The 27,998-nt window shown below is 40.1% G+C and overlaps 1 protein-coding gene across 1 annotated transcript; it reads left to right on the top strand.

Moving 5' to 3' along the window:
* On the top strand, nt 1-27,995 carry LOC140239667 (short transient receptor potential channel 7-like). Its single transcript, XM_072319497.1, has 12 exons — nt 1-321; nt 2,230-2,407; nt 3,802-4,022; nt 12,846-13,061; nt 13,976-14,140; nt 15,779-16,040; nt 16,953-17,192; nt 17,504-17,759; nt 18,894-19,104; nt 19,862-20,050; nt 20,775-20,895; nt 27,706-27,995. The coding sequence occupies exons 1-12, from the start codon at nt 1-3 to the stop codon at nt 27,993-27,995; spliced, it is 2,670 nt and encodes an 889-aa protein (XP_072175598.1).
* Nucleotides 27,996-27,998: the final 3 nt, after the last annotated feature.

The following is a 27,998-nucleotide window of genomic DNA, read 5'->3' on the forward strand; positions in this document are numbered from 1 at the left end:
ATGCCGATTAAGAAGAGCCTTCTCCGCAACCGGTCCGTGGCTGGCAACGTCACTGACGCGGAGGCCGAGTTTCTTAACGGCGTCAGCATGGGCAACCTCGCCTACACCAGGTCGGCACTCGAAGTCGAGGAAGCGAAGGCCGAGAAATTGCTCCGGGTCACCGACACCAAAGACCGCACGGCCCTTGAGATCGCCACCGAAAACGAGCATCTTGACATCGTTCGCTTCTTCATCGAGGAGCACGATCACATTCTCGAGAAGCACTCCATCAACGAGAGTCTCATGCTAGCAATCACCAAGGGCTACCTCAATATCACGGAGGTAACAAAATATTATGTTAAGCTGACATTTATCACACCCTCAAATTTTAATTGACCATTTAAACTGCATCGCTAGGGGGGGGGGGGAAATCGTCAATAAACTTGTAATCACAAAATTACCATTAATTTACAATTGAAACAATTGATGCAGCATGTTGCCAGGCACTATCAAATAATCTTGAGGAGTATAAACTCAAAGAGTGTTATATAGATTACAAATTCAAAAACTGAAATGTGAACTTTTGAAAGTGCTGAAATGGCTAATGTGAATGTAATGGCCTGAGGGAATAGACGAGGTTCGCAACTACACAAGGCTTCGTGGAAGCATGTAAATTGAAGTCCCGACCTATCTAGTGTTAAAACATAAACAATCGAGCATTCAAGTAAACATGTGCTTCCATCTAGAGCTGTAGCAGTGCAAAATGTGTTGCATATAGTTACTTTAACATCATGTAATCTGTTCTTGGTGAATTGGCAACAAATTTAAGAAGATTCAACAGCTGAAGAGATTAGGGAGCTTAAGATTTGCTGTGCGGACGTTTGAGACGACGCTTGAGCTGGACGTTCTCCTCTCCCCTGCGTCGCGCTGAAAAATAGCTTTCGATTCAATACGCTGGGACGCAACGTATAAAAAATACAATCTCGCCCCCATATGATCGGTGCATGAATTAGCTCTGTACGTCGTGAACTGAGCGGACGTAAAAATAGCCCAGAAAGCGTAGTGAAAAACTCAGACAACGCAAGCTAAAAAAAAAAAAAAAAAAAAAAAAAAATCGACTTGACGCGCGCTTTTGCGCATGCTCAGAATATTTCTTTTTTTTTTCCTCTGAACGTCCCCGTCGCGAAAATCTACAGCTCCCTATTAGCAAACTATGCAAAAGTTTGATCATTTCATCCAAAAGAGTTTATGAATTAAACCACTTCCCTTTGATTTTTTCACATTATTTGTATATGCTATACAATATGCAGTACTGTACAATACCGACGTGCCTTCTGATGAGGTTAGGATAATAACTTCAGAAGCAATCTTTAAACCATGGGTTTCAAATAACGACGGGTCACTGCAGTGAATTACTCTGCCACTGTAATAGAAGAGAAAATATCAAAATCCATAATTAGCTGGACGGATTGCTCTTTTTGTTGTTATAAATGTAAAAATGTGGGGAAAAGTCTAGGTTTGTTTTGAAATTATTTGCGCGTGTTGGTGTCGCGAAGATTCTACAGTATTATTCATACTAAAAAAAAAAAAATCAAAGCTCAGTCGGTAGCGCGTCTGCCTCCGACCCAAGCGGCCCTAGAACCCGAGTCTGGACTGAGCAATGTTGTGTGTAACCATACCGTCCCCTCTAGCAAGAGGCAAAAACACTCTGTCCCTCGGATAGGACATAAAATGGAGGTCCCGCGTGTGAGAGAGTCACAACTCATGCACGTAAAAAGATAACGCTTCTTTCATTTATCGCAAAGAGCAGGGTGTTTAACCCGGTGAAGTGGTACCGCCTCACGTCCAACTGGACCCCTTGGAAGACCAGCTTAGCGTAGATGAATATGGGCTGTCCAGCCATCTTCTCAGATGGAAATAAACAAACAAAAAACGAGACAAAAAAAATGAGGAGTTTCATCGCAAAACGGGAAAAGCGCTAGTCATCTGTAAATATTTTAAGTATGTCCACTATCAAATGAAACCTTTCCACTGATACCCCTACCACCAATTGCATAGAGAGGAATTTTCTGTGAATTATTGACAAAGAACACTCCCATATGTTTTTGTTTTTTTTTTTTTTTGATTTTAGCAGGTTTAATCGCACCAATCTCAAATTGGCAAGAATGGAGTTACAATGTAACTCCTTTAGCCATCAAACTCTTCATAATAATACAAATTACAAAAATCTTGAATATGCATTTAACACAGATCCTCCTTCAGCATTCCGGCTTCGACCATGAGAAAGACCACGTGGCGCAGATGCTCGGCCAACACACCAGCTTCTACGACCGGAATTTCCGGTCGAAGTTTGAGCGTGACGTCACCCCTATCATGATGGCGGCAAGGTGCAACGAGGTGGAGATACTGCGGCTGTTCTTGGATAGAGGTATCGGACCCACGTAGGCCTACTTCTACCGGAAGTATCAAGACATGTAACAGGCCGATCGCTTTGAATCCATCGCGCCGCTGTCTGACCAGTCAAAAGGCCCATTCATTTATATGAAGAGCTCACGATATCACGTATTCTTGGTCACAGTCTCTGCTGGAAAATGTACATGTAGAAATGCATGTTGATTTGTGTTGACTCATGATACCCTCAACATCATTTTTGTGGTGAAATACATCTAGAAAGATGCCACAATTATATTTTCAAATAATTTCTCTTCTATTTTTCTTCAGATTTCTTGGATACGCCCACAAAAAGAAAAACCTTCCAAACCAAGTTCTAGTTGTAACCTCATTTGTTAATCATTGCTATAAAGTACTGATATGATTAACAAAAGACATTGGAATGCATTTTCCCCTCGACTCAGCATAACTTGCATGATTCTTGTGATATCGATGTGACTAACAAAAGATATGGTGACAGAACATGCAAGTTTAAGGTCCTGTTTACCATTGGAGTAGTGATTAAAAGAAATGTTCAAGATATCACATTTGATGTATAATGTGTAGGTCTGTTCTATCACAAAGCATCCTACCATATATAAAATGTTTGCAATAAAGCCTAAAATATAAGGAGATATTAGTATTTTTCTCATTAAACCGTAACTGTAGACGGTTTAATCTGGAAACGTTCTTATCTAGTGTTAACATTTTGTAAATTTAACAATACTTAACATGGATTATACGGATTCAATTTTTCACAGTGGTTGTTTCTATCCCTAACTCACATTTTATAACTATTTTAGAGCGCTAATGCTCTTTGTTTTTCTTCTGCAAATGGTAAATTATGCCTTTAAGCTCCTATGCATTCCAATGTCTTTTGTTTATCACATTAGCACTTTAGAAATGATTGGCAGATGAGGTCACAACCAGAATCTCGGTTTGGAAGGATTTTTGGGCGTATCCAAGTAATCTGAAGAAAAGTAGAAAAAAAAATATCTGAAAATATATGGATTTGTTTCTAAATATTATTTTAACCGTAGAAGTGATGTTCAGGGTATTATGAATCAACACGAACCAACATGCATTTTTATGTAATAAAACCTTTATGGCCCCACAGAATGTGCTTGGTAACATGGCGGCGCGGGGGCTTTGCTTTTGTGTAAGCGTGTATGTGTCAATGAGATATCTTGATAGATCTTGCGGAGATCCATGTATCGCACCCTACTAACTTAACTGCTATCGCGTAAACAGACAGATTGATATGGGCCGCCAAAAGCATTTTCGGAGTGATATTGTGAAGGCTACAGCGTTAGCTAGAGTACAAGGTAGTTCAAGTATAACTTTAGCGTAATCGAATATTGTCTTACATTTTTGTTTCGCTTTATTCGACAGGAGAGGTGATCGTGAAACCGCATCACCCGTATTGCGAGTGCACCTCTTGCCTGAACCGGAAGGAATTCGATCCGCTCATGCACTCACTGACCATCATAAATGCCTACAGGGCGCTGTCCAGTGAGGCCTATATCTGCTTGACCAGCCAGGATCCCATCCTCACGGCATTCCTACTCAGCAAAGAGCTCAATACCCTCTCGCTCACGGAAAAGGAATTTAAGGTCAGTTGTTATTCCTGAAGACGTGCATGTACATGAGTGAAAGCGAGAGTACCAGGTGGACAAACTCACAATGAAACCTGGCTTTGATTGTCTGTTCCTTTACATCCGATACAAAATAACTAACTTAGACCAAGAAGGTTCAAGAGATAGAGCAACAAGGGTTTTATTCCCTTGGATCCCTTCTTTGATGCCGCTATTATATTTGAAGCATGTGTTAAGCTAAAGCTGCCCCACAGATAGGAAGACAATGAATTCATGTTTGGGGGCATAATGACCAGTCACTTCTAAGGAGGTACAGTATATCTTTATAATACAACTGTAGTAGTTACTTTTTGCTGCCCCGCTAAAAGATTAGCGGTACTTACTGCATGGTGCAGATATTTGGATGCGCGATGAAAATTGCGCAATGATAGATGAAAAAGAAACCAAATTTTCCCGGCCTTACATGACTTCTATCTAAACTGGCACATGTATGAATAGATTAAGAACCTACTTGAATACATTATAATTTTGTTGGAAATGTTCGGAGAAACAATAACATCTGCTTTCCAGTAAGGGTATTTTCAGAGCATACATTTTACATTTTACCCATATTTCTGGACGGGATTTATTTTCGTTTCATATACTTTATCAGCAGTTAAGATTTAATTTCATTTAGTAAATAAAAGGGAAGATATATCCGACATTACGATAAATCTCCAAATTGCTCAGAAAGACGCTGATGAAGACGTAACCTCATCCATTGCCGGAGGCTAAAAACAACAACAAGAACAACAACAACAATACACAAACAAACAAACAAACGAACAAACAAACAAACGCCCATGAAAACATAAAATCCTCCCTTGGCGGAGGTAATAACTGTAAAACAACCACGTGATGTAAATGGAATATTATTGCAGTCATATCAAGTGTTTATGGCAATACGGGTTATCTGATCCACGTTGATGTGCACTTAGTTCAAATACTTATTACGAGGTAGTTAAAGGAGACCTCCGGATGGTTTTCATTTTTTTACATTCGAACAACGATAAATTACTTTCACTGAGTAGAGGGTTTCAGATTTTTTAGTGATTTGGATGAGGAATATGAATGTTTTCACTATTATAACAAATTGCAATGAACATGGATGATGACATGGCAGGCTCACCATAAGAATGCATGAGTTAGGGCTCAAGGAAACAGAACAAAAGAAGAAGGTATGCATACATTCTACACAGGTGAACCTGTTAATCAAGCGGTATTGTAATGGAATTACACTGCTACATCGCTTAGATAAGTGAGGCTCCTATGTCATCAACACTGTTCAGTGTAATTTGTTTAAGATTTTTCAGATTATTGGTTTCTCTGTTCAAAGACCACAATGAATTTCACAAATCTGTACATGGAGCTGTCAATAAGCCAGTTCGGAGTTCCACTTTGCGCATGAGCAGAAACAAGGTCATTCGGACCAACAGGCATGTTGGTTTTTAATTTCACTGGGATAAGCATCTGCAATGTAATGATTATTCATGAAATACTTATAAATGCTGCTTGCCAGCGCATCCACCTGGCAGCATCAATAGAAAGAGGTTGTTAATACATTCAGTGCAAAATAATGAAAGATGCTTTCCCAAGTGTTATCTGACGGATCATTCTGGTCATCTGGTCTACGCAACTTCATTCTTTGTTTGAACAGGATCAACGAATTCCATAAATTGTTATGTAAAGCTTACGCATTATGTTGCTCTAAAACGAGTGAAATGCCCCTAATCGACTGAGAAAAAAGAAAGGTCATTCGGACCAATGTGCCCATGAGCTAACTCCGAAGTGGCTTATTTATGTACTACATGATGTGAAATTATGAAAATCGCCTGAAATGCCCCTTTAAGCACAGCGTTCATTTCTTGGACCCCGTTTACAGTGCGAGGCTCGGCCGTCTTCATTTCAGTGTAAACGCGCAAAAGGCCAAATGCGAGGCTAAAATTGGCCACGCTCTGGAGGTGGTCTCGTCGCGGCCGAGCCCGGCCTCTTCTTGGTGAAAACGCAAACTGGGCCAAATGCGCGGCCAATTTTAGTCTGGCTTCCAGACCCTCTGCCCGTACAATTTCGCTATTCACGATATTAACCCCCTCAACGTCGAAAACTAATATAGTTTAAGGTGGTTTTGTCCTGCAAAGGATTTTTCCTTCGGCAAAGGCCTTTCCTTCGGCAAAAGGCCTGGCTCGGCCGAGCCGCGGCCGAGCCAGGCCTTTTCTCAGTGTAAACGCAAACTGGGCCAAATGCGCGGCCAATTTTAGTCTGGCTTCCAAACCCTCTGCCGGTACTATTTCGCTATTCACGATATTAACCCCCCTCAACGTCGAAAGCTTGTATAGTTTAAAGTGGTTTTGTCCTGCAAAGGATTTTTCCTTCGGCAAAGGCCCGTTGCCCGAACGGCGAGTTCGTCGCCACGGAATCCAGTTGGCAAAGGGTCTGAAAACCAGACTATACCAAATTACGTTTATGTTGTCGTGGTGGCGCTCTGCTTGTAAACAAATGCAATTCGGCGGGGCTGGGCCGAGCCGCGGCCGAGCCTCGCACTGTAAACCCAAAACGAGGTCTTAGAGTCGATCTCTTAAGATGTATACCAGAATAGTTTTTAAAAAGAAAAAAAAAAAAAGCTGCATCATATAGCAAGCGCGATACCTGGGTTTAGTCATGGGTGAGAATTTTTTTTAAAGAAATATACACACACACACACACACACACACAAAACATTTTAATGTTCCCTAATAAACAGCTAAGTAAGTGATGAGAAATCCATAAATAGGAAATGCTCCTTTTGAGCAACGGCTTTCATATTAATGCGTTTACGTAATATTGTACACACTGTCACATTCTTCGGCTTTAAAGACACCACAACCCAAATATAAATAATTATAGAGAGCAAAAGAAGCAATTAAAGTAGAACACATCACTAAAAGTATGAGCAAAATCAGAAAATGTAGATTAAACAGTTGTTTAATTCTTCGGTGCTTTCATGGCCATCGCTGGATAAAGATACCACTACACTTCATGACGTCATTACGAATACAACACATACAAAATATAAAGAAAATTCAAAATATTTTCATTCATCTAGAATAATGAAAGAACTCTTGACTTTCTTCCTTTAGAAAACAGAGGATATATCAATGTTAGTAGCTAGCCAATAAAATTTGTACTTTTCATTAAGACATACAATCTTGAGAGAGTTTACTTAATACATTTTCTTTATAATGATGTTGCAGTTGTCTTCTTATACAGCGATGACGCCACCAAAACTTTAAAAAATCACAACTTTTTGATCGATAGTCCTATTCTCCTCAAGCTTTAATTCATGTGTTTGGGTAACATTGCTGCTTTCGCTTTATCAACAATATAATGTTTGGGTTTGGGTTTACTTTAAAATCCCATATAGCAATTGATGTTATTTTGCACTTATTTTCAAAGGTACCTATTCAAATGATTCAGAGAATGTTCATAAAAATAACAATAGGTCTATATCAAAGACAGAATGAAGATCCCGGAAGTTCATATTGTATGCACATACTTTTTAGATCTTGGTTATATCTTCAAGTCTCCCATGCAATTGCAACAACATGATTGATTTTGAAAACATGACAAATATCTTAAAAAGATAGCGTTATTTTAGGCAAATAAACGTGGTTTTGTGTAGAATATCAGCAGAGGGAGAAGAGCTCATGTGTAGTACACGGAGAGGTCAATAGACTTGAAGGAATAGAGTTGTAATGATGAGCACTTTCTGTTTCTTTGTGTCCTCCAAAGTATCACCATAGTACACGTTTGATGATAGCATTGGCACGTTCTCTGTAAGTACAGGAGTGCAGGTACACTCTGACAGATAGTTCAAGTACAAAATTCCTCATTTTGCATTTATTGCCGATGTGATAATTGATATATGGGTAAAAGTGCATTGCACTGTTGATTATATTGCCATGGACAGGTCAGTATACCAGCAACTAAAAGAGAATTAGTTCAGAGGGCTTTCTTATACCCTATTTACCCATTGTGTGCCAGGGTTTATAGGTAGTGTGTATAACGCGAAGGAGTTCTCTGTGTCAGTTGCACTCAAAGCATACAAAGGATTAAACATGTTGGGAATGTAGCTAGGATCCCTACGTAATAGCAAGCAGTTAACTGTTGATGGGAATGCTTACTGGTTATTTGGATAAGGATAGTATATTCTTCGGCATAATGTCATGAAATGTGTCAAAGGGAATTATATCGACTATTCCTATGTGCAGGCCGCATGTCAGGGAAAACTCGAAGTGGCCCTGAAACCCTGCTAGGGATAGCTGGTTTTCTGCTTTTTTTTTTTTTTTTTTTTTTTTTTTTTTTGCTTTGTTTTGTTGTGTGCTGTCAACCAATTATTGTTAAATTCAAAATAATGCATCAGTTGAGAGATGAAACCAAAATTATTGAGAGGCATCGTGTTTCGTGACTTTATGTATCTTTTTCTGCATGTAATAAGGCTGAAACGTATCCTGAAGTGTGTTTTCCCCCTTTTAATAGTGATTCACTTTATCTTTTATTCAGTTTCTGAAAAAGAGTCGAGAGTTTATAATTCGTTTAAGTTTTGCAAGACAACGCTAAAATGCTAGTTGACAAACTTCTTTTGAGGGTATAGGCCTCACATTAGGGAGCTTAGCCCGGTCAGAGGGATTTGGCGTTCTTCTGAGCAAGGGACAAACGTGTGTGAGGGGGGAGGGGGAGGCTGCAGTCCTCCCACCCCTGCACACACACACACACACACACACACACACACACACACACTCTCTCTCTCTCTCTCTCTCTCACTCACTTAACACGCACACACATTCACATCAAAATTCAAGACTTTGGTATGGTTCCGCCTTGACATTCCGCGGGAAGTGAGAAATTGACCCTTAACCTAAACATGAACATGCGCATGAATTTGAATGTTATGGTTGGTCTTTGATAAAGAGATGACATTGACGTTTTAAAGCCTCACAATCGTGGCGAGTGGTTAGTGCGGCACGGAGACGAACGCAACACGCTGCCTCCCCCCATTCTGTATCAAATGTAGTGACACCGAATGAGAATAGCGTCTTCTGGCCTCTCTCCTCCAATCACCGCAGCTCGCGGTCACAATGTTTGTGTATGATGCGTACACACACACACACACACACACGTGTCTCAGTGGCAGCATTGTCCCACACGTTTATGGATAGCACTGCAGTCTGGCATTGCGCAATTGAGTACCTGACTATAAGAACGACCCAAGTCCAAATTTGGCTATCGCGTTTGAAAGCCATTTACGTAGTCATGCAAATACAGATAATCATTCAAGTGACTGTTTTATATTCAAATTTGAATTAATAACACCCCAATAACCGAAAACACTTAAGGGAGTAGGGCATTTTTTTATTAATTTCCATTTTTCCTAAATTTTCTCTAATGGACTTGGGTCGTTCTTATATTCATATATTCAATTGCATGCACAAATTTCGTTCGTTCGGAGGAGTTACGCAGTAACGTACCATTAGGGGGGACGATCGTCCGACTTTAATAGCGACGAGTATACCCAAAACCTTATTTACCACAGATATCATTTTGAAGATAATTTCAGCAGCACAGGTACCCTACCGACATCCCTTAGTTAGCCGTATCATTCATTACTGTACGATCATTTTTTATCTTTCCTTGAATTCCCTGTTTTGCATATTTTAATTGACATCTCAATCAAGATGCTGGTCTTCATTCAGTCAACGCAAAGTTGTCATTCTTCATACATGTAGTACCATCACATTTACTCTTTGTCACGTTTATTTATGAAACATTATCAGGTATTGCCCTTTCATCAACAGACATCTGGGTTCTTTAAAAAAGATCTCAGGTTAAAGAACATGTGTGTAAACAAAGAAATAACAACATGTTAGGATGTGTCATAGAGATTATGATTCAATAAGGTAAATGTTATTATATGAAAAACACAGAGAAAGAAAAGATCAGAATGACAAAAAAAAAGGTGTCCTCACTGTCAAGTAATCGTTTAGTTTGTCGTGTTTGTGATCGGGGGCAACTAGCAATGTAATTATTCGATGTTTGATAGAGAACAGATATTCGACATGACATCATGGTTATACACGATCATGAGTATTGCACAAAATTTTCGTAGAAATCAAGCCTGAGTTTCAAATTTAACCACATTAGGCCAATTAGAAATGACTGTAACATTCAATTAACAAATAGTGAATACAGTGCCCTAGTGTGAAAACACCATGTGAAACGCAGTGTAAACATGCTGTGAACACAGTGCGAAATGTCTTCACACTGTTCATTTTTAGCGTTTTAAACATTGTGAACACAATGTGACTCATTAATATCCAGTGTGAAACAGAACATCTCCGCGGAAGAGCGTTCATGCGGGCTCAGCTCATCCTTTGCCATTGCGCAGCGCACTGCGCAGTTTTACCTTGTCTCTGCAACTCGAGCCGGACCTCCTGTTAAATCCTTCTACCAACTGATCAGTCAGTTTATTGTAGGCCTTTACGCTTTTATTTCGGTGAATACCTTCCAATAAGCTGTGGCATTCAGGCTCTGTCCAGAGATCGAGGAATAATCTTAATTCTTCGTCTCTCCAATTGTTTCCCTTGGTAGACACAGCTGCAGCCATTATATTATCAACTCAATCGGAGAGTAATTACATGTATCATTGTAATAAATAGCTAGATACTACCATAGAATCGGTGTATGGCGTTGATGTAAACAAACTAGTGCAGGTATGGTACCGAAACACACGATTCATAAGACGTACACAAGCGCGCGAACAGAACCTGAAGTAGTCTAGCTTCTGGACTCTTTTTACTCGTAGCGGTGATCGTGTACGCGTCAAGCCGTATGAGGGCGTGACACCCGAGGATTGCGATACGCCGAGAACTGCGATTGGGCGCGCAGTCTCTCAATTATCGCAATCAGAAAGTTTGCGCCCTCTCTTGGTTTATCGCACCAAGGAAAAGGGGACGGAGCCCAGACTAAACCTGAAGCGATTGTGATTCTGCCAGAATCACAATCGCCGAAACCACATGAACACAACCGTGATTTCAATCATGATTCTATGACGTCTTTGTGCGCTGTGCGCATGCGTGTCTCATGGGGTATCCCACAGCTTCTTGTTCTGTTCGCGTGCTTGTGTACGTCTTATGAATCGTGTGTTTCGGTACCATACTTACACTTGTTTGTTTACATCAACGCCATACACCGATTCTAGCTGTTTAATATAATAATACATGTAATTACTCTCCGATTGAGTTGATAATAGTAATGGCTGCAGCGCTGTGTCTATACCAAGGGAAAACAATTAGAGAGACGAAGAATTAAGATTATTCCTCGATCTGTGGGCAGAGCCTGAATGCCACAGTTTATTGGAAAGTACTCTCTAAAAAAAAATCGAGTGAAAATTTTCACTCTAAAAAGAGTGAATACAAAAAAGAGTGAATTTCGAGTGAAATTGGAGTGAATTTTGAGTGAAAATGCTCATTTTCACTCATTTTGGAGTGACGTCAGGGATCACTCGAAGATTTTTTTAGAGAGTATTCACCGAAATAAAAACGTAAAGGCCTTTAATAAACTGACTGATCAGTTGGCATAACGAGGTCTAGTGGCTCGAGTTCCAGAGACATGGTCAAGCTGCGCAGTGCGCTGCGCAATGGCAAAGGATGAGCAGAGCCAGAATCAGCGTTGCGAAAGCCCGCATGAACGCTCTTCCGCTGAGACCGTGATTTGAAACGCCGTTTTGAATCATGATTCATGTTTGTGATTCTTGCTACGAAATTCGCATGAACGCGGCCTATATCAACACTGTATGAAGAGCAACATCGCAATTCGTCCCCTCCCTATTTAATTCGAGCCATGTCATTGCATGTCACATAGCCGACTATGTAAACACATTATGAACACACCGTGAGATATTGTATTCTCTACAGCAGAGAAGTACGTCGTCCCCACTCACATAATAGGGTGCTTTCGATTTTCGCGACGGGGACGTTTAGAGGGAAAAAAGTGTTCTGAGCATGCGCAGAAGCGCGCGTCAAGTCGATCTATTTTTAGCTTGCGTCGTCTGAGTTTTTCACTACGCGTTCTGGGCTATTTTTACGTCCGCACAATTTGGGACGTAGGGAGCTACTTCCTGCACCGATCATTATTATGGGGGCGCCATTTCGTTTGTTTTTAATACGTTGCGTTCCAGCGGGACAAACGGAAGGTTATACAGTTGCGACGTCGCAATCTTATTGGTTACGGCAGGCGACCCACACAAGAAAAATGGGCGAATGATGCCGTTCCCTCATGGTTATCCCCAAGTGACTAGCGAGTCACTAAACTGTATAGGTCAACCAGGAGCATTGTGTCATACTCTTGTTCGTTTGTTTGTTTGTTTGTTTGTTTGTTTGTTTGTTTTTATTTCCGAAACAATAAAATCATATCCAAAATAAACAGTGTTGAACATGACATAACTGAAACATGAATCAAGGTTGAAGTATCAAAACACAATGAAAACAAATTGACATGTGACAATATTGAGAACATGTAACGGTGGATAGCCAATTTCAGATATATCAACATGATAGATCTGAAATGGGCTATGGGATCCAAGATTTACAAACCTGTATAATAACTAACATGTCTTTAATTCATAGCAATCATAATATCTACAATCATATCTCAAAACCATCCCTACAACAACCCCTCCTTCTCCCCCGCCCCCGTACTCATCTTGGATGAACGACCCCTCTATTCAGATAATGATAACATCATGAGAATTGATTCTGCCCATCCCAGAACCAATACCGAGATCTGGAGGAGAAGTGCAAGGAGTTCGCCTCCAACCTGATTGATATGTGTCAGAACACGAGCGAGGTCAAGACAATCCTCCAGCAGGAGGCGACGACGGAGGAAGAGATTGCGAAAGCAAAGCCGAACCCCAGGCTGGACACACGAGGTGACGACAACCAACTCCCAAGGCTTGAGCTGGCCATCAAATATCGACAGAAGCAGGTGCGGCCGTAGGTGGCAGAATTTCATTGAAATGGAACACTTCATCTCATTCTATTTCATTTCCGACAAAATTATGAAAATATATGAGAAACCAATACTAAGAAAAATCTTAAACAAATTACACTGAACAGTGTTGATGACATACAGCCTCACATATTTCAGAAATGTAGCAGTGTAATTCTATTACAATACCGCTTGATTGACAGGTTCACCTGTGTTGAATGTACGCCTACCTTCTTCTTTTGTTATGTTTCTTTGAGCCCCAACTCTTTTTCTCTAATCTTTTATGACATTTGCATATACTCCCCCAAAAAAACAAAACAAAATAAACCAAAACAAAACAAAAACAGTACAATGTAACTTTTGCATATACAAGCGACATTAATGCAGATCATTTTTCTTTTCTTTTTTACAATAGAGCCAAACTTGAAGTTCAAGGACATGCATGCTGTATGAAGGAAAAGATGTCGGAAATATTGTTATTGTGTCTTTGTGTCTTTGCGCAAGTATTCAGTCAGGTTCCAAGATAAAAATATGTAAAACGTATAACACCTGACCAAGGGTGATGCGATATATAAAAAAAGAATGAATTCAAGAGAATAAAATGAAGACAACAATGAATAAAGACTATTTGTCTATATATATTTTTGTCTTCATCTACACTCCGTGATCACATGAAGTAAATGCAAAGAGCTGTTGTTTGTAGTTTTGAAAAAAAAAAATCCATTTCGTATATTAGGGATGAATACTCTTGAAAACTTCCGTGACTTCAACCAATGACACTTTTGCCACTTTCTCTCCGCCTCTCTCCCTCTCTCTATGAGTGTGCCTGTTTGTATATCATATATTCTTTTTTCGATGCCTATACAAAGCCAGCTTGATTTTTGTTCTATAACATTTCTTGTTCCGCACAGTTTGTGGCCCACCCTAACTGCCAGCACCACCTGTCGACCCTGTGGTATAACGGATTCCCCGGGTGGCGCCAAACCAGTAAATTGCGAAGATTTCTCCTCGCTCCACTGATATTGCTGATGCTTCCTTTCTCCGTTATTGGCTACCTCGTCTACCCTTACGGAAGGGTAAGGCCTATCTCGTTGTTCGTTTTGTATCATGCGTAATGTCTTATAAATGCTGTGCATGTACAGTGCATTCCCGTTATGACGAACACGCCTGTAACAAAAAAATCTCGTTACAGGGAATTAAAAATTCAGGTCAAAAGAAATGTATTTATACAATGTATAAGAAAATTATCCCAAGGACTTGTAACAACAAAATTTATATCTTCTCCATGTAGATATGTAGATATATAATAACACATTGTTAATAGAGAAAGAAAGAGACTTATGGTATAAAATGATTATGACATCTTTGCAACTGTTTTATTGTAACCTGGCCTACTCTTTGTGCGTTCATAACATATTTTTCTTTCATAATATTTTCATGAATGTTTAACATCTGACAAAAGGTTAACATGCCACGCACAGGTCGTTTGAATATAACTTTGTGTTTGAAGGTACATTTTGTATTTTTCTGATTATTCTGATAACTGTATTTATGCGATGTGTGTGTCTGCGTGTGTGTGTGTGTGTGTGTGTGTGTGCGCGCGCGCGCGGGTGGCCGTGTGTGTGACTATTATTTGAACATTAATGTATACAAAAAATATATATGGTTTAGCTCCCACTCGTATGGTTAATGAAATAGAAATGGTTTGTGACAGGCATTCTCATAATACTCGTTTAGCTGACTCACTCAATGTGGCCCTACCAAAACCATGCAAATCTTGCATGTTTTAGTTTCTCAGGAGCACACGTATGGAATTCATTACCAGACACCTTACAAAATGCCCGGACTGTTCAGAATTTTAAGCGTATATATAAGCAGTTATATTTTCTGTGATATTTCCTTCTCGTTGTGACCATCTCAGCTGCTGCAGATAATCTTTCCTGTTAATTCTGTTTCAGTACTGAAAATTGTTGATCAGCTTGTTGAAGTTCTTTTGTCTTTTTTGTCACCTCTTTCTGCGAGAGATTGCGAGGGAATATTATCGTGTTTTTATGCTCGTGAATCTTATGATAATTATTCTGTGTGTGTGTGTGTGTGTGTGTGTGTGTGTGAGTGAGTGTGAGTGTGCTAGGTTCAGATTTTTTTTTTTGTCTTTCTCTGCAGTCTTCTTGCTAAACGATTTGCAAAAACCAAATCTGAAAATATGAATTTTATTTTGTTGATTATCAACTATTTATCTGATTTGTTGTTTCAAATACTGCAGCTGATTTGGATTTTTATACTGATGACAATTCATTATACTGTTTTAATTTTTGTTTGTATTTTTATGTTTTATCTCAAGACCTTGATAGAAAACAGCTCATGCTGATCATGCAATCCTGAATAAATATGTTTTAATAAAGTAAAATGACTAAAAATCTTACATACCGCGTCTCACCTAATGCAATATAATTACGCGAAACCAGGCCATTGAAATGGAGAGAAATAACAAACAAACAAAAGGTGTAATTTCAAAATGCGGAAATATACTAGCAGGTACGCCATCAAAGCAAACTTACGCACATTTTGAAAATTTATTACAGCTGACTGCCGGGCATCATAACGAAAACTAATGACTGCACCTTTGACTAATGAGAATCGAGGATTTTTTCAATCGAGATAATTATATACATCACCCACTAAAGTTCATTTTACCTTGTCTTATACCATTTCAGTTCGGCGACTTCATGCGGAGTCCGATCGTGAAGTTCTTCACCCAGTCGTCGATGTACATGTGCTTTCTAGTCCTCATGTTCCTCGAGTCCGTCACCGCTGAAACCTTCAAGGTCGACAAACAGTCCTTGAATGAATTCGTGGAGACCCACTCGAGGTGCGAACCTCTAATGGAGGCTCTCACCGTCGAGGACACAAAGACATCCGTCATCAGGCCGTCAAGTTTGAGCATTATCGAAATATTGCTCTTGATATTTGTCATCGGTAAAGAGTTTGAGGCAACTATGTAGTTTGAATACGGTCATTGCGTGTACATTATTTAAAATTGAAATATTTGGGAAATTCATCTTCTTCGGTTTTTTTGTTGTTGTTGTTGCAATAGTGATAACAAATATAATCTTTTCTAACCGTTTCTCACTGTAAATCTCATAATTTCCATGGAAACCGAAAATTGGTATCAGAGCGAAATACTGATCGAGAGATTTTATCTTTGTACTTGAAAATATCATAATAATGGTTAAAAAGAATAAGAAATTGCTCATTTTTTTGAATTTGCATCTAAACTGCTTTCTGTCATCTTAATGGTGTTTTGGTCAAGATTTCTCATGCTATTGTCTAATTACAGTAAATAAGAAAAATGTTTTAATATATAAAGATATATGATATTATAAGAATATATACGAAGTTTTATGTTGGGTAAAATCGATAATGGATTGATGGCCAGGACGAGTTACCTTAGTCATCAATGAATATCACTGAATCCAGTAGCTGTATATCAACAAAAACACAAGTTAATTATGTTGATCTTTTTAAATCATAATTCATAACCCATACAGAGATCCATGTGTTTGGAATATCTTGTGTATTGAATGTATTATCCGAGCTGAGGCAGGATTAAGTGGACGAAACTCTTCATTTAAATACTTCAATGTTTGATCGGTGTAAAGGTTTTGCACGTTTTAAACTGATAATGAGAAGGTTGCTATCAAATGTTACATTAAAACAAAAGCACACAGTGGTCTGTGTAGATGAAAGCTGTAAGTTTCATTTATTAGTAAATGGATCTTTTCTCGTATGGTTTGAATGCCTGAAATTCTTTTCCCAATCACTTTCCCCTCTCCTTTTCTTTATTCAATTGTCTGTTTTCGGCTTTCTTTGTATGTTTTTGACATGCAGGCATGGCATGGCAAGAGATCAAGCAGATTTGGAGCGAAGGGGGAAAAGACTACCTCAGGTCAATCTGGAACTGGATCGACCTGGCCATGTTGAATCTCCTCATCGGTGCACTCTTACTCATTACCATCTGTTCCATGTACGTCGTGAGAGCCAAAAGCTACTTCAAAAGCAAGGAACAGTGCAATCTCTTGAAAGCGGGAAACCCAATTGCATTAACACACTTGTACTACCTCTCGGGCGGTGAGTATTCATGATTGATAGATTCAAGTCAAGTACCAGTTTATACTGCTGATAGGACAATATAATGGAAAAATTAGGGCAGCCAGCTAGTTTACAGTATTAAAGTATTCTTCTTTCCATGAGGGCATTATTGCATAGTATAGGCGTCGATACGACGTATGTATGGTGGATAAAACATTGTGCCCCTCGATGAAAACACTGGATAGAATTTCAGCACACGGCTTGCCGTTCAAGAGGGCTGCCCTCGATCCATCCACTCAGTACACGTTTTGATCTTTAATTGTCACCTGATCTTTTTTGGCCCCAACCAGATCGGAAAAATTGGCGTAACGACGATCCAATTCTTGTGGCGGAGGCGCTCTTCGCCATGGCGAATGTCCTGAGTTTCTCCCGTCTCTCTTTCATCCTGCCCGTTAGCGAGTTCTTGGGCCCCCTCCAGATCTCCCTAGGCCGGATGATGACAGATATATCGCGGTTCGCTGCCGTGTTCGGCGTCGTGTTCTTAGCCTTCTTCTGCGCCATGTGTAACTTGTACTGGTACTACCCGGACAACAGCAGTTTTGGCACGTGAGTGACTTGACAACATTATCATATACCTCACACTGCTCTGACCCTAAATTTACAACTTCCTTGATTTTTCCAGTACCAGGGGACAGAGCGGGCGGGCGGTGAGGTAACTCAGCCTGTAGCGTACGTGTCTGCCTTGCAAGCGAATGGCTAAGGTTGTGAATTACCATGCCGCTCTAGTATTTAAAGAATAAAAACTTTTTGTTCCTCGTATCGCACAATAGCGAGCTTTACGTCTGCGACGCGAACGCTAAGACAACGCTAATGAGGCAAGAAAAAAATATGGAGATTCGACCAAAGTCTTGAAAGGACAAGACGGTGATGGTCACCACGTTTGGTGAAGGTTTGGACATGCAATGATAAACATGACGTCAATATTGGCAAGACATTGAAGGGAGGTTCGTCAAGGAAATCAAAGTGCATGTATTTGCCAAGAAGCATGTATACTCTTTACAAACTGCCTACAGAGTAATATTGTGGAATAGATTAAACCCTTGGTATGCTTTGAGTTCCAACTGGCACTGAAAATCCTCAAGCGTTGTACACCTTGTCCAAAGTTCCGGACACAGAAGGGTGAATGAAAATCTCATATTTGTATAGGTGTACGCATTCCTGGAAGCTTAACATCTTACCATAAGGAGTTGCATTATTCCTACCAGACATGGGTCTGGATGGTTTATCGTCTGACCTTTACATACCTGGTCACGATGTAGACTTTAGACTTGTTTAGGCAGCTCTAGAAGAAGAAGAAGAAAAAGAAGAAGACGAAGAAAGAGAAGAAGAAGGTACTATAATTTCAAAGGCCACATTCTTCTTGATTACCCACTTACAATTCCCTTCTTTTTTTTTAATAAACGAAAACTTTCAAGCAGTTCTTTCACTCGTTCTCATTGCTAGATAGTGACCTCAATGCATCATCCATCCAATTTTCGTATATCATGATAACAACTAGTTACCTTTTAGCACTTTCATCTTGTTTTCGATGTTATTTCTTCGTAAATAAATTTCATTTCATTACAATTTCATTTTCAATTATATATATATATTTATATAATACATATTTTTTTTTTTTAACGGGAGGGTAGAATGAAAGCATTTTCGACCTTCGTAAATTCTTCCGTGCTTACAATCAAGGTTGGGGAATTCGTTCCGCACGCTGGTGTGGGCACTGTTTGGAATGGGGGACACCTCGGATACGGAGTGCCCGGAAGACCAGCCTAATTGCGGACACGTGTTGACTCAGGTCTTTGGCAACATCCTCTACGCCATCTACCAGGCCGTCATGGTCATCGTCATGCTCAACATGCTCATTGCCATGATGTCGACGTCTTTTGACGAGATAAACGTAAAGTCCGAAGCTTTGTCGATACCATTGCCGATACTGTGAAGGGACAGTGAAGACGTTTTCGGTCCACAATTATGATATACAAATCGTATCCTAGATGTAGTTTGAAGTAGTTGTGACGGTTGCGAGGAAGTACTATTAGTTTCACTAAAATTAGAGGAATTAAAATGAACGCTACCAACTGAAGCAATGAATGTATATAGACGCAACTTGTAGCAGTGATAATTCTTCTTGCTGACATAACTGGGACTCCCAGGTCATGGGTAAAAGTAGTAAAGACAATGTTTGTGTTACAAATAGCAGGATCCAAGTTGAAAGAGAAGAAGCTATAGGGATACAACCGACAGTAACACTAAGTGGTTAACACTGGGGTTATCTAATAATAATGATTTTAGCTAGTATTCCGTCCGCCTTCATACAGATAAACTTTCTGAGTTGAATTGCAAAGCTGGTTAAGCGTCATTTTCAACATTTTAATGTAAGTCCATATATAAGACAGAGCAAGATTACAACCCTTCCAAGACACTTATACATCACTTGTTTCATAACAGGAATATTTCTTAAAGAGTATGGAACATTTTTGAACGTTTATCATCAAAAGTATCTCATACTTTCTTCTATTTTCTTTGTGTTTTAGCGGGGCTAATTGCAAATAATCTCGAATTGACCAGAATGGAGTTAATTCGTTTTGCGTTTTGCGATCAAACTCTTCAAATTGTTAGCATGTTGTTTCTAACTTACGTTTTCCTTAAAACAGAATGACGAAGACGTCGAGTGGAAATTTGCAAGAGCCAAGCTGTGGCTGTCATATTTCGGCAAGGGCGCCACCTTGCCCGCACCGTTCAACATAGTACCGTCATTGAAAACCATCATATACGCCTGCCGCTGGCTGAAAGCGAAGCTGTTCAGAAGGTCCAGCGCACGTCTCATGCACAGGCCTGGCCAAGTTCATGATGATCAGGTAACTGCCCCACTAGGGGAGTTTCTCGCTCGTGTTTCGTAAATATGCTACCATTCATCTAGTTCCCAGAAGGGAATTTTGATGCAGAAATTATATTCCTTTCAGAATTAAAATCGAGACCATTGTAGTTCACTGCCTATATCAGAATAACCATTCAGTCTTCGAAGCGTGAACTAAGCTTAGATTTTAAAATCCAGAAGTCTCCCAGAACGGAAGGAAAAGAAGGATTGAAACAGAAGTGTCGGATTGGAATGCAAATCCTTGTCTTTAAGTAGGTCGTCTTATTCAAAATTCCATTCGTACCGAGTGTTTGACATTGAAATACATGAGTACAAGAAAAAACAAAAACAAAAACCAATGCCAAACTGTCAATAAGCCAGTTCACAGTTAGTCTTTCAACAAACATTGCTAAATACCCCAGGCTTGCTGTCAGGTGGAGGTGCTAGTAAGCACCATTTACAAGGGTTACATGAATAATCATTACATCAAGGATGCTTATCTCAGTGAATTGAAAGACAAACATGCCTGATTGTACAAATAACCTTTTTTCTACTCATGTGCAAAGTGGAACTGTAAACTGGCTTAAATACATCATACCATTCGAAAAGCTCCCTTGACCGATAGCGGGTTTTTATACCTACGATTTGTTATGTAAGTGTCGAGTGTTGTATATTGTATGTTGATTTTTTTTTTTTTCAATTCTTGCCAGCACACTGCACTGAATGCAGCTTTGCGACGAGTGACCAGTCATGAGGATCTCATGAAGGTGGTAGTCAAGAGGTTCCTCTTCCAGCTCCAGAGAACCAAAGATTCCGATGAGGTCGATGAAGGTAAACCTTGTCTTTGCAAGCCCTTTTTGTTCCCTTTGAACGAGATACCACGACACTATTTGGGCCCAAACAACTTCCCATGTAGGTACGACAAATTAGCTATAAGATTGGGCCATTAGTTGCAATGTTCGACATTGTATTACGTGTTTGCATAGTGTTCCACATTGCGTGAACACCGCAGCCGTCTTCCTTTGGCCTTAAGGGACAAGTTCACCTTCATAAACATAAGGATTGAGAGAATGTAGCAATATTAGTAGAACACATCATTGAAAGTTTAAGGAAAATCGGACAATCCGTTCAAAAGTTATGAATTTTTGAAGTTTTTGTGCAGTAACCGCTGGATGAGAAGACTACTGCAGTGTATGAATGACTTAGATGTCACATGCGTACAACAATATAAGGAAAATATAAAGAGAATTTCACAAAATTTCATCTAGTGAAAAAAGTACACATTCCCCTGACTCGCTACCAACATATGTTATGGGTAATACTATTCCCCCTGCCTTTAGAAAGAGGCAAGTCAAGTGCTCTTTTATTATGCGAGAAGAGTGAAAATATGTTGAATTTTCTTTACATTTTCTTTATACCGTTGTACGCATATGACTCACAAGCTGTAGTAGTCTCCTCATCCAGCGGTTCCAACACAAAAATTTTTAAAATTCATAACTTTTGCATCGATTGTCCAATTTTCCTCAAACTTTCACTGATGTGTTCTACTAATATTGTTGCATTCTCTGAATCCTTATGTTTATAAAGGTGAACTTGTCCTGTAAGTGTTACGGTGGCGTCACATTGTCCTGAAATTGACACAGGAGATGGCGTTACGAATATTAGATTGTCAAATTCGTGCGTTTTTCAAGTTCGTCCCGAAGATGGTCAAAAGCCAATCAACAGCCGAAGCAAGTACAATGCCTACAGAATGTCACATGATACCCCCCCCCCCCCGAACTTTACACGAAGTCAACGAAGGTATGAATCTTTATTTACAACGTAAGAAGTTTAAGTGAAGGACACACCATAAAGCCGGCTACTCGATTATTTTGCTATTGGTCACGAAGTTGCTGTCGCTGGAACCTTAGAAACTCCACCGGAGGCCACACTCAAGAAGCCCCCACCAGCTGCCCACGAAAATGACCCAATGTTTATAGGATCAGAGCCGAATTAAACATTTCCTTTATCGTGTGCCCATCTTTGTTCAATCTCGCGACAGTTAAGCGTCTACAGTGAGGTTAGGTGATTGTGGTGTGGAGACCGTTGCACGGAAATCTTAAAAACGCCTCAATAAATGCTGTCCCCACCCCCTTCCCATCCCCAAAGAAAAGAAAAAAAAAAGAAAAAAAAACTTAATTTACCTGCATTTCTGTCATGCACGCTTTTTGAATACTGATCATGCAGGTGTACCTGTAGGACCACCAATGGCAAGTACGTTTGGGTAAAAGTGTTTATTAATAGGAAAACACACGTATGTAGTGCACGTGTTACAAAACAATGGAGGTCTGATCTTTAAGTTTCAAACTTATTTATGGATCTGAGCAAGGCATTCGATACTCTTGATCACAAAATATTATTATATAAGCTACGACATTACGGGGTTCGGGGTATTGCACTTACATGGTTTGAAAACTATTTGTCATGTAGAAAACAATTTGTTTTCTACATATTCAGTATCCTCCAATACATTACCTGTAACATGTGGAGTTCCCCAGGGTTCAATCTTAGGGCCGTTATTGTTTTTAATCTACATTAATGATATTTCAAACGCATCATCTATATTGCAGTATATATTATTTGCTGATGATATAAATGTGTTTTACTCACATACTGACCTAAACCAGGTAGTTGCTACTTTGAACAATGAATTACCGAAATTATCTACATGGTTTAAAAGTAATATACTGGCACTTAATTTAAGCAAAACTAATTTCATTCATTTTAAATGTAATAAAGCTGATCTCCCACAATATGAATTGTTTATTGATGGTGTATCTCTTGAAAGGAAAATATCTAATAAATTTCTCGGTGTGTATATAAATGAAAACCTAAAATGGGATGATCATGTAAAACACATCATTTTGCCTATATCCCGAAACGTTGGCCTGCTAACTAAGCTTCAGTATTTTTTATCAACTCGTATATTGTTTACCCTGTATAATGCCTTAATCTTACCATAAGTATTCGTATTGCAACATTATTTGGGCAACCCACAAATGTAACACAGACCGTATACTTCTTCTACAGAAAAAAAGCAATTCGAGTGTGCAGTCGAGCACGCTCTCGAGATCACACCGACCCATTGTTTTTCCAGCTTAAATCCCTTAAGATAAATGACATAAATTTTCTCCAAAAAGCTGTATTTATGTTTTGTCTCAAGTCAAACCTCTTGCCTCCAATATTCAACAGAATATTTCGGTCAAATTCAGAGATTCACTCTTATCCAACTAGACAATCCACAAATCTATTTAACCCCAAAACCGCACTCGCGCATCATTCTATCAGACACTCCGGCCCTGACACTGGAATTCCCTTCCCATCGAAATTAAAAACATGACCACTATGTATTCATTTAAGAAGGCTGTAAAACTTCACCTCCTTAAGCAGTATTCCCCAGGATAACATTCTGATTCCTTTATTGTATGTACGTGGTACATGATGCATGTATGTGTGCATACATATATCGATGTATTTATCTATCCATAGTATGAATATGAATATATATGTATGTATAGGATAGGTACATCATGTATATTATATGAGCATGTATATGTATGTGTACGATGTGCCTTACCATTACTGCGTACATAAAGTAAGCACGATATATTTCATTCCATATCAGATAACAATATGTATAGGACATGGGCGTAAATCCCGGGGGGGGGGGGATGGGGGGGATATATCCCCCCTGAAATGGAGGAGGGGGGGATGGCCTGTACAATCATCCCCCCTGGATTTTGAGGGGAAAAAAATGGAGGAAGCAGAAATGTGATTGTATCAATTTTGGCATATTGCATGACGTTTGTACGCCGGCCTTCAGACAGGTAACAGAGCTGAACAGTATTCTATCTTGTAGGAAAATGTATAATTTTCTCAAGCGCTCGCTCGCTTCGCTCGCTCGCGAAGAAAGTAACATCGACATACACTGTAAGGTATGGCTCAGGCGTTGACAACGTCAAATAGTATAGGTCTACATGTAAACATGCTATGACGCGAGTAACTGGGGACCATCTGCAAAATATGTACGAAAACATACAAACAAACAATAACAACAACTTTATCGCCATAATTGAATCCCCTCCATTTCCTGAATCATTCCTGAGAAACGACAGTGACTGATGACTTAGTCAGGATACATCTATGGGCATACCAAGGGAAGATCAGGGACGTCGAATCTATGGGGGCAAAGTGGCATTTGCCCCGCCCCCAAGGAAGTGTTTAGACAGACAAATCATTTATCCCCCAAGCAATTCCCGAGATGAGGACAAATCTCGAACTTTCTTAATGGAAAATTGTCCAAATATCTCCGGAACTATGCACCAGATTGTTGTATTGCAATCATGAACATGCAAAAGGTCCGCTATATGGAAGGGATAAACTTTGTACACTTTTGACATAGACGTATATTCCCTAATTAGTTATTATCAAAGAGTGTGCAGCAGATCTTTCACTTAACTAAAGCAACCTAATATGTATAGAGGCGTCGATGGGGGGGGGGATGGTTCTCAAATAAAAGTGGGACAAACAGAAGCGAAAAATATAGCTACAAACAGCAGTTTTTGGAGTGTAAAATGTTAAAATCTTAAAGCTCGCTCGCTCCGCTCGCTCGCATTTAACCGCTATGCCATTCTCCTGATGTTGCTGCCAGTGATTGACAGCAGGTGCACCCGGTGCGCCCCCCTTAATTTCCAAAGCGAAAATACAGCTACAAACGACAGTTTTTAGGACTGGAAAATGTCAAAATTTTCAAGCTCACTCGCTTCGCTCGCTAGCATTTAATCAGTATGCCATTCTCCTGATGTTGCTGCCAGTAATTGCCGGCAGTTGCGCCCGGTGTGCCCCCTTAATTTCCAAAGCGAAAAAAATACAGCCACAAACGGCAGTCTTTGGACTGTAAAATGTCAAAATTTTCAAGCTCGCTCGCTCCGCTCGCTCGCATTTAACCGCTATGCCATTCTCCTGATGTTGCTGCCAGTAATTGCCGGCAGTTGCACTCGGTGTGCCCCCTAAATTTCCAAAGCGAAAAAGTACAGCTACAAACGGCAGTTTTTAGACTGTAAAATGTCAAAATTTTCAAGCTCGCTCGCTCCGCTCGCTCGCATTTAATCGCTATGCCATTCTCCTGATGTTGCTGCCAGTGATTGTGAGCAGGTGCGCCCCCCTTAATTTCCAAAGCGAAAAATATAGCTACAAACGGCAGTTTGGGGACTGTAAAATGTCAAATTTTTGAAGCTCGCTCGCTTCGCTCGCTCGCATTTAATCATTATTCCATTCTCCTGATGTTGCTGCCAGTAATTGCCAGCAGTTTTTGCCCGGTGCGCCCCCTTAATTTCCAAAGCGAAAAATATAGCTACAAACGGCAGTTTTTGGACTGTCAAATGTCAAAATTTTGAAGCTCGCTCGCTCGCATTTAATCATTATGCCATTCTCCTGATGTTGCTGCCAGTAATTGCCAACAGTTTTTGCCCGGTGCACCCCCTTAATTTCCAAAGCGAAAAAATACTAGTACAGCCACAAAGGACATGTGGGACTGTAAAATATCAAAATTTTCAAGCTCACTCGCTTCGTTCGCTCGCATTTAATCGTTATGCCATTCTGATGTTGCTGCCCGATTGCCGGCAGTTGCGCCCGGTGTGCCCCCATAATTTCCAAAGCGAAAAAATACAGCCACAAACGGCAGTCTTTGGACTGTAAAATGTCAAAATTTTCAAGCTCGCTCGCCCCGCTCTCTCGCATATGCCATTCTCCTGATGTTGCTGCCAGTAATTGCCAGCAGTTGCGCCTGATGCGGCCCCCCTTAATTTCCAAAGCGAAAAAGTATAGCTACAAACGGCAGTTTTTAGACTGTAAAATGTTAAAATTTTCATGCTCGCTCGCTCCGCTCGCTCGCATTATTTTAATCGCTATGCCATTCTCCTGATGTTGCTGCCAGTGATTGACAGCAGTTGCGCCTGGTGTGCCCCCCTTCATTTCCAAAGCGAAGAATATAGCTACAAACGGCAGTTTTTGGACTGAAAAATGTCAACATTTTCAACGCAAAGAGATTTCACCGTAGGAGGGGGAAACCCCCCTACCATACCCTCCCCCCTCGCTTGATTCGTTCCCTCACTGGCCATAACCGCTCCTCCTAAGATCAAATCCTGTCTACGCCGATGATAGGCCCCATTATTTAGTAGGCCTTCACAGTGATGTCGCACAGCAAGAGCTGAAATACCACGATTTTGTCATTCAATAATATATTGTGAATATTTCATTTTCTTATTGTTTTTTTAAAGAAAAGAAAACAAAATTTTCACAAGTGGGCACCAGATCGCTGAATTTCAGGTCTGAAAATGCAAAATCTTCCTCGTGTGGGAGAGGGATACCCCCCCCCCCCCCCATACACACCCTTCCCCCGTTCGGTCGTTGCGCTCCCTCTCACAGATATTTCAAAAAAAAAAAATGTTTTCGTACTTTTAAGGTCTGATTTTCCGCCGAAAGTCGTCTGACAAGCAATAAAAAAAGCAACAAGAACAAAAAGTCTTTATGTTGTTGCTGCCACTTTTCTCCCACTTTATATTTCATGCAAAAGAGTGGGGCATCCGATCTCTGTAAAGTGTGTGTGTGGGGGGGGGGGGAGGGGGGCACAAAGCTTCTCCCCCCCCCCCCCCCAAAAAAAAAAAAAAAAAAAAGGCTGCGCCGGTCCGGTTATGGGCTTGTAATCGTGGTGATGGTGACCATCCCCCCCCCCCCCCCACTCCTCAGTATGGATTTACGCCGTTGGTATAGGATACTTTGTATTCACACATTATTATTTTCATAGTGCATATTCGGTCATTACTCCGGCAAAGACAACTGAACGTGTAAACTTTAATATCATTATCATATTGTATTTATCATCATTACTATTATTGTAAAGTAGTTGGAGTGGTACACATACACTCTGTAACTTTCCCTCTTCCCCCTACCCTTCCCTATTTCTCTCTTTCTCTATTCTCTATTCTATCCAGAGTAGGTAAGCATATAGTCTCCATACCGTCAAGCCTCGGCTTATTTTGGAGACCGTTCTGTTTAAGTTCCATAAGCTGTTTGTATTTGTCTTGCATAATTGTACTAAAAACTATGTGTCGATATACTGTTTGTCATAAATGACAGGTACATAATCATACCTGATGTAACGGAATTAAGCAGAAATAAATCAAATCAAATCAAATCAAATCAAAACTAAATGTCATATAGGGGACAGCCGACATTATGGTTCTTAAGATTCGAGCAAAGCGGATAATAGTGAGTTCGGGAATTCGGTCAAGTGATAGGGACCATAAAGATAAAAATGGGATGCTACCATTTTCTTTAATGGCGCAATTAACCCTGAATTCAAGCTGACTATCTTTTGAGTTTAATTGCTGTTAAGAAAGCATCCATCAATCAATAAATCACTGAATTCATAATTACGTAATGAAGTGGTCATCATAATCCTTGCACAGCTGCGTGCAGTCACCAGCCGTCCATTTTGTTGGGAAAAGATAATGAAAATAAATGAAATGAATTGAATTGAATTGAATTGAATAATCTGATAGAGTTAACGCCACAACTAAGCTTGGTGTTCTGGTTCTGCAGGAGAATTGGATGAGATTAAGAACGACATCTCGAGTTTCCGCTTTGACGTGCTGGAAATTCTGGAGAAGTTATCGGACAAGGTGAATAGGAGTGCATCGCCAGCCATCACGAGTGCGACACGACAGCGAGACGACAACGACAACGACAGCGACGACGCGGAGGCGAGTGCCGTCCTCAAGGCTACCGACGAGCTCCGGCAGAAGAGTGACGAACTTTCGTCGCAAATGAAATCGTTTCGGGAGGAATTTTCGAAAATCGTGGAGAAGCTGAATGAGCGGCAGGAGAAATGATTT

Source organism: Diadema setosum, chromosome 16 (assembly GCF_964275005.1).
Source record: "Diadema setosum chromosome 16, eeDiaSeto1, whole genome shotgun sequence".
NCBI lineage: Eukaryota > Metazoa > Echinodermata > Echinoidea > Diadematoida > Diadematidae > Diadema > Diadema setosum.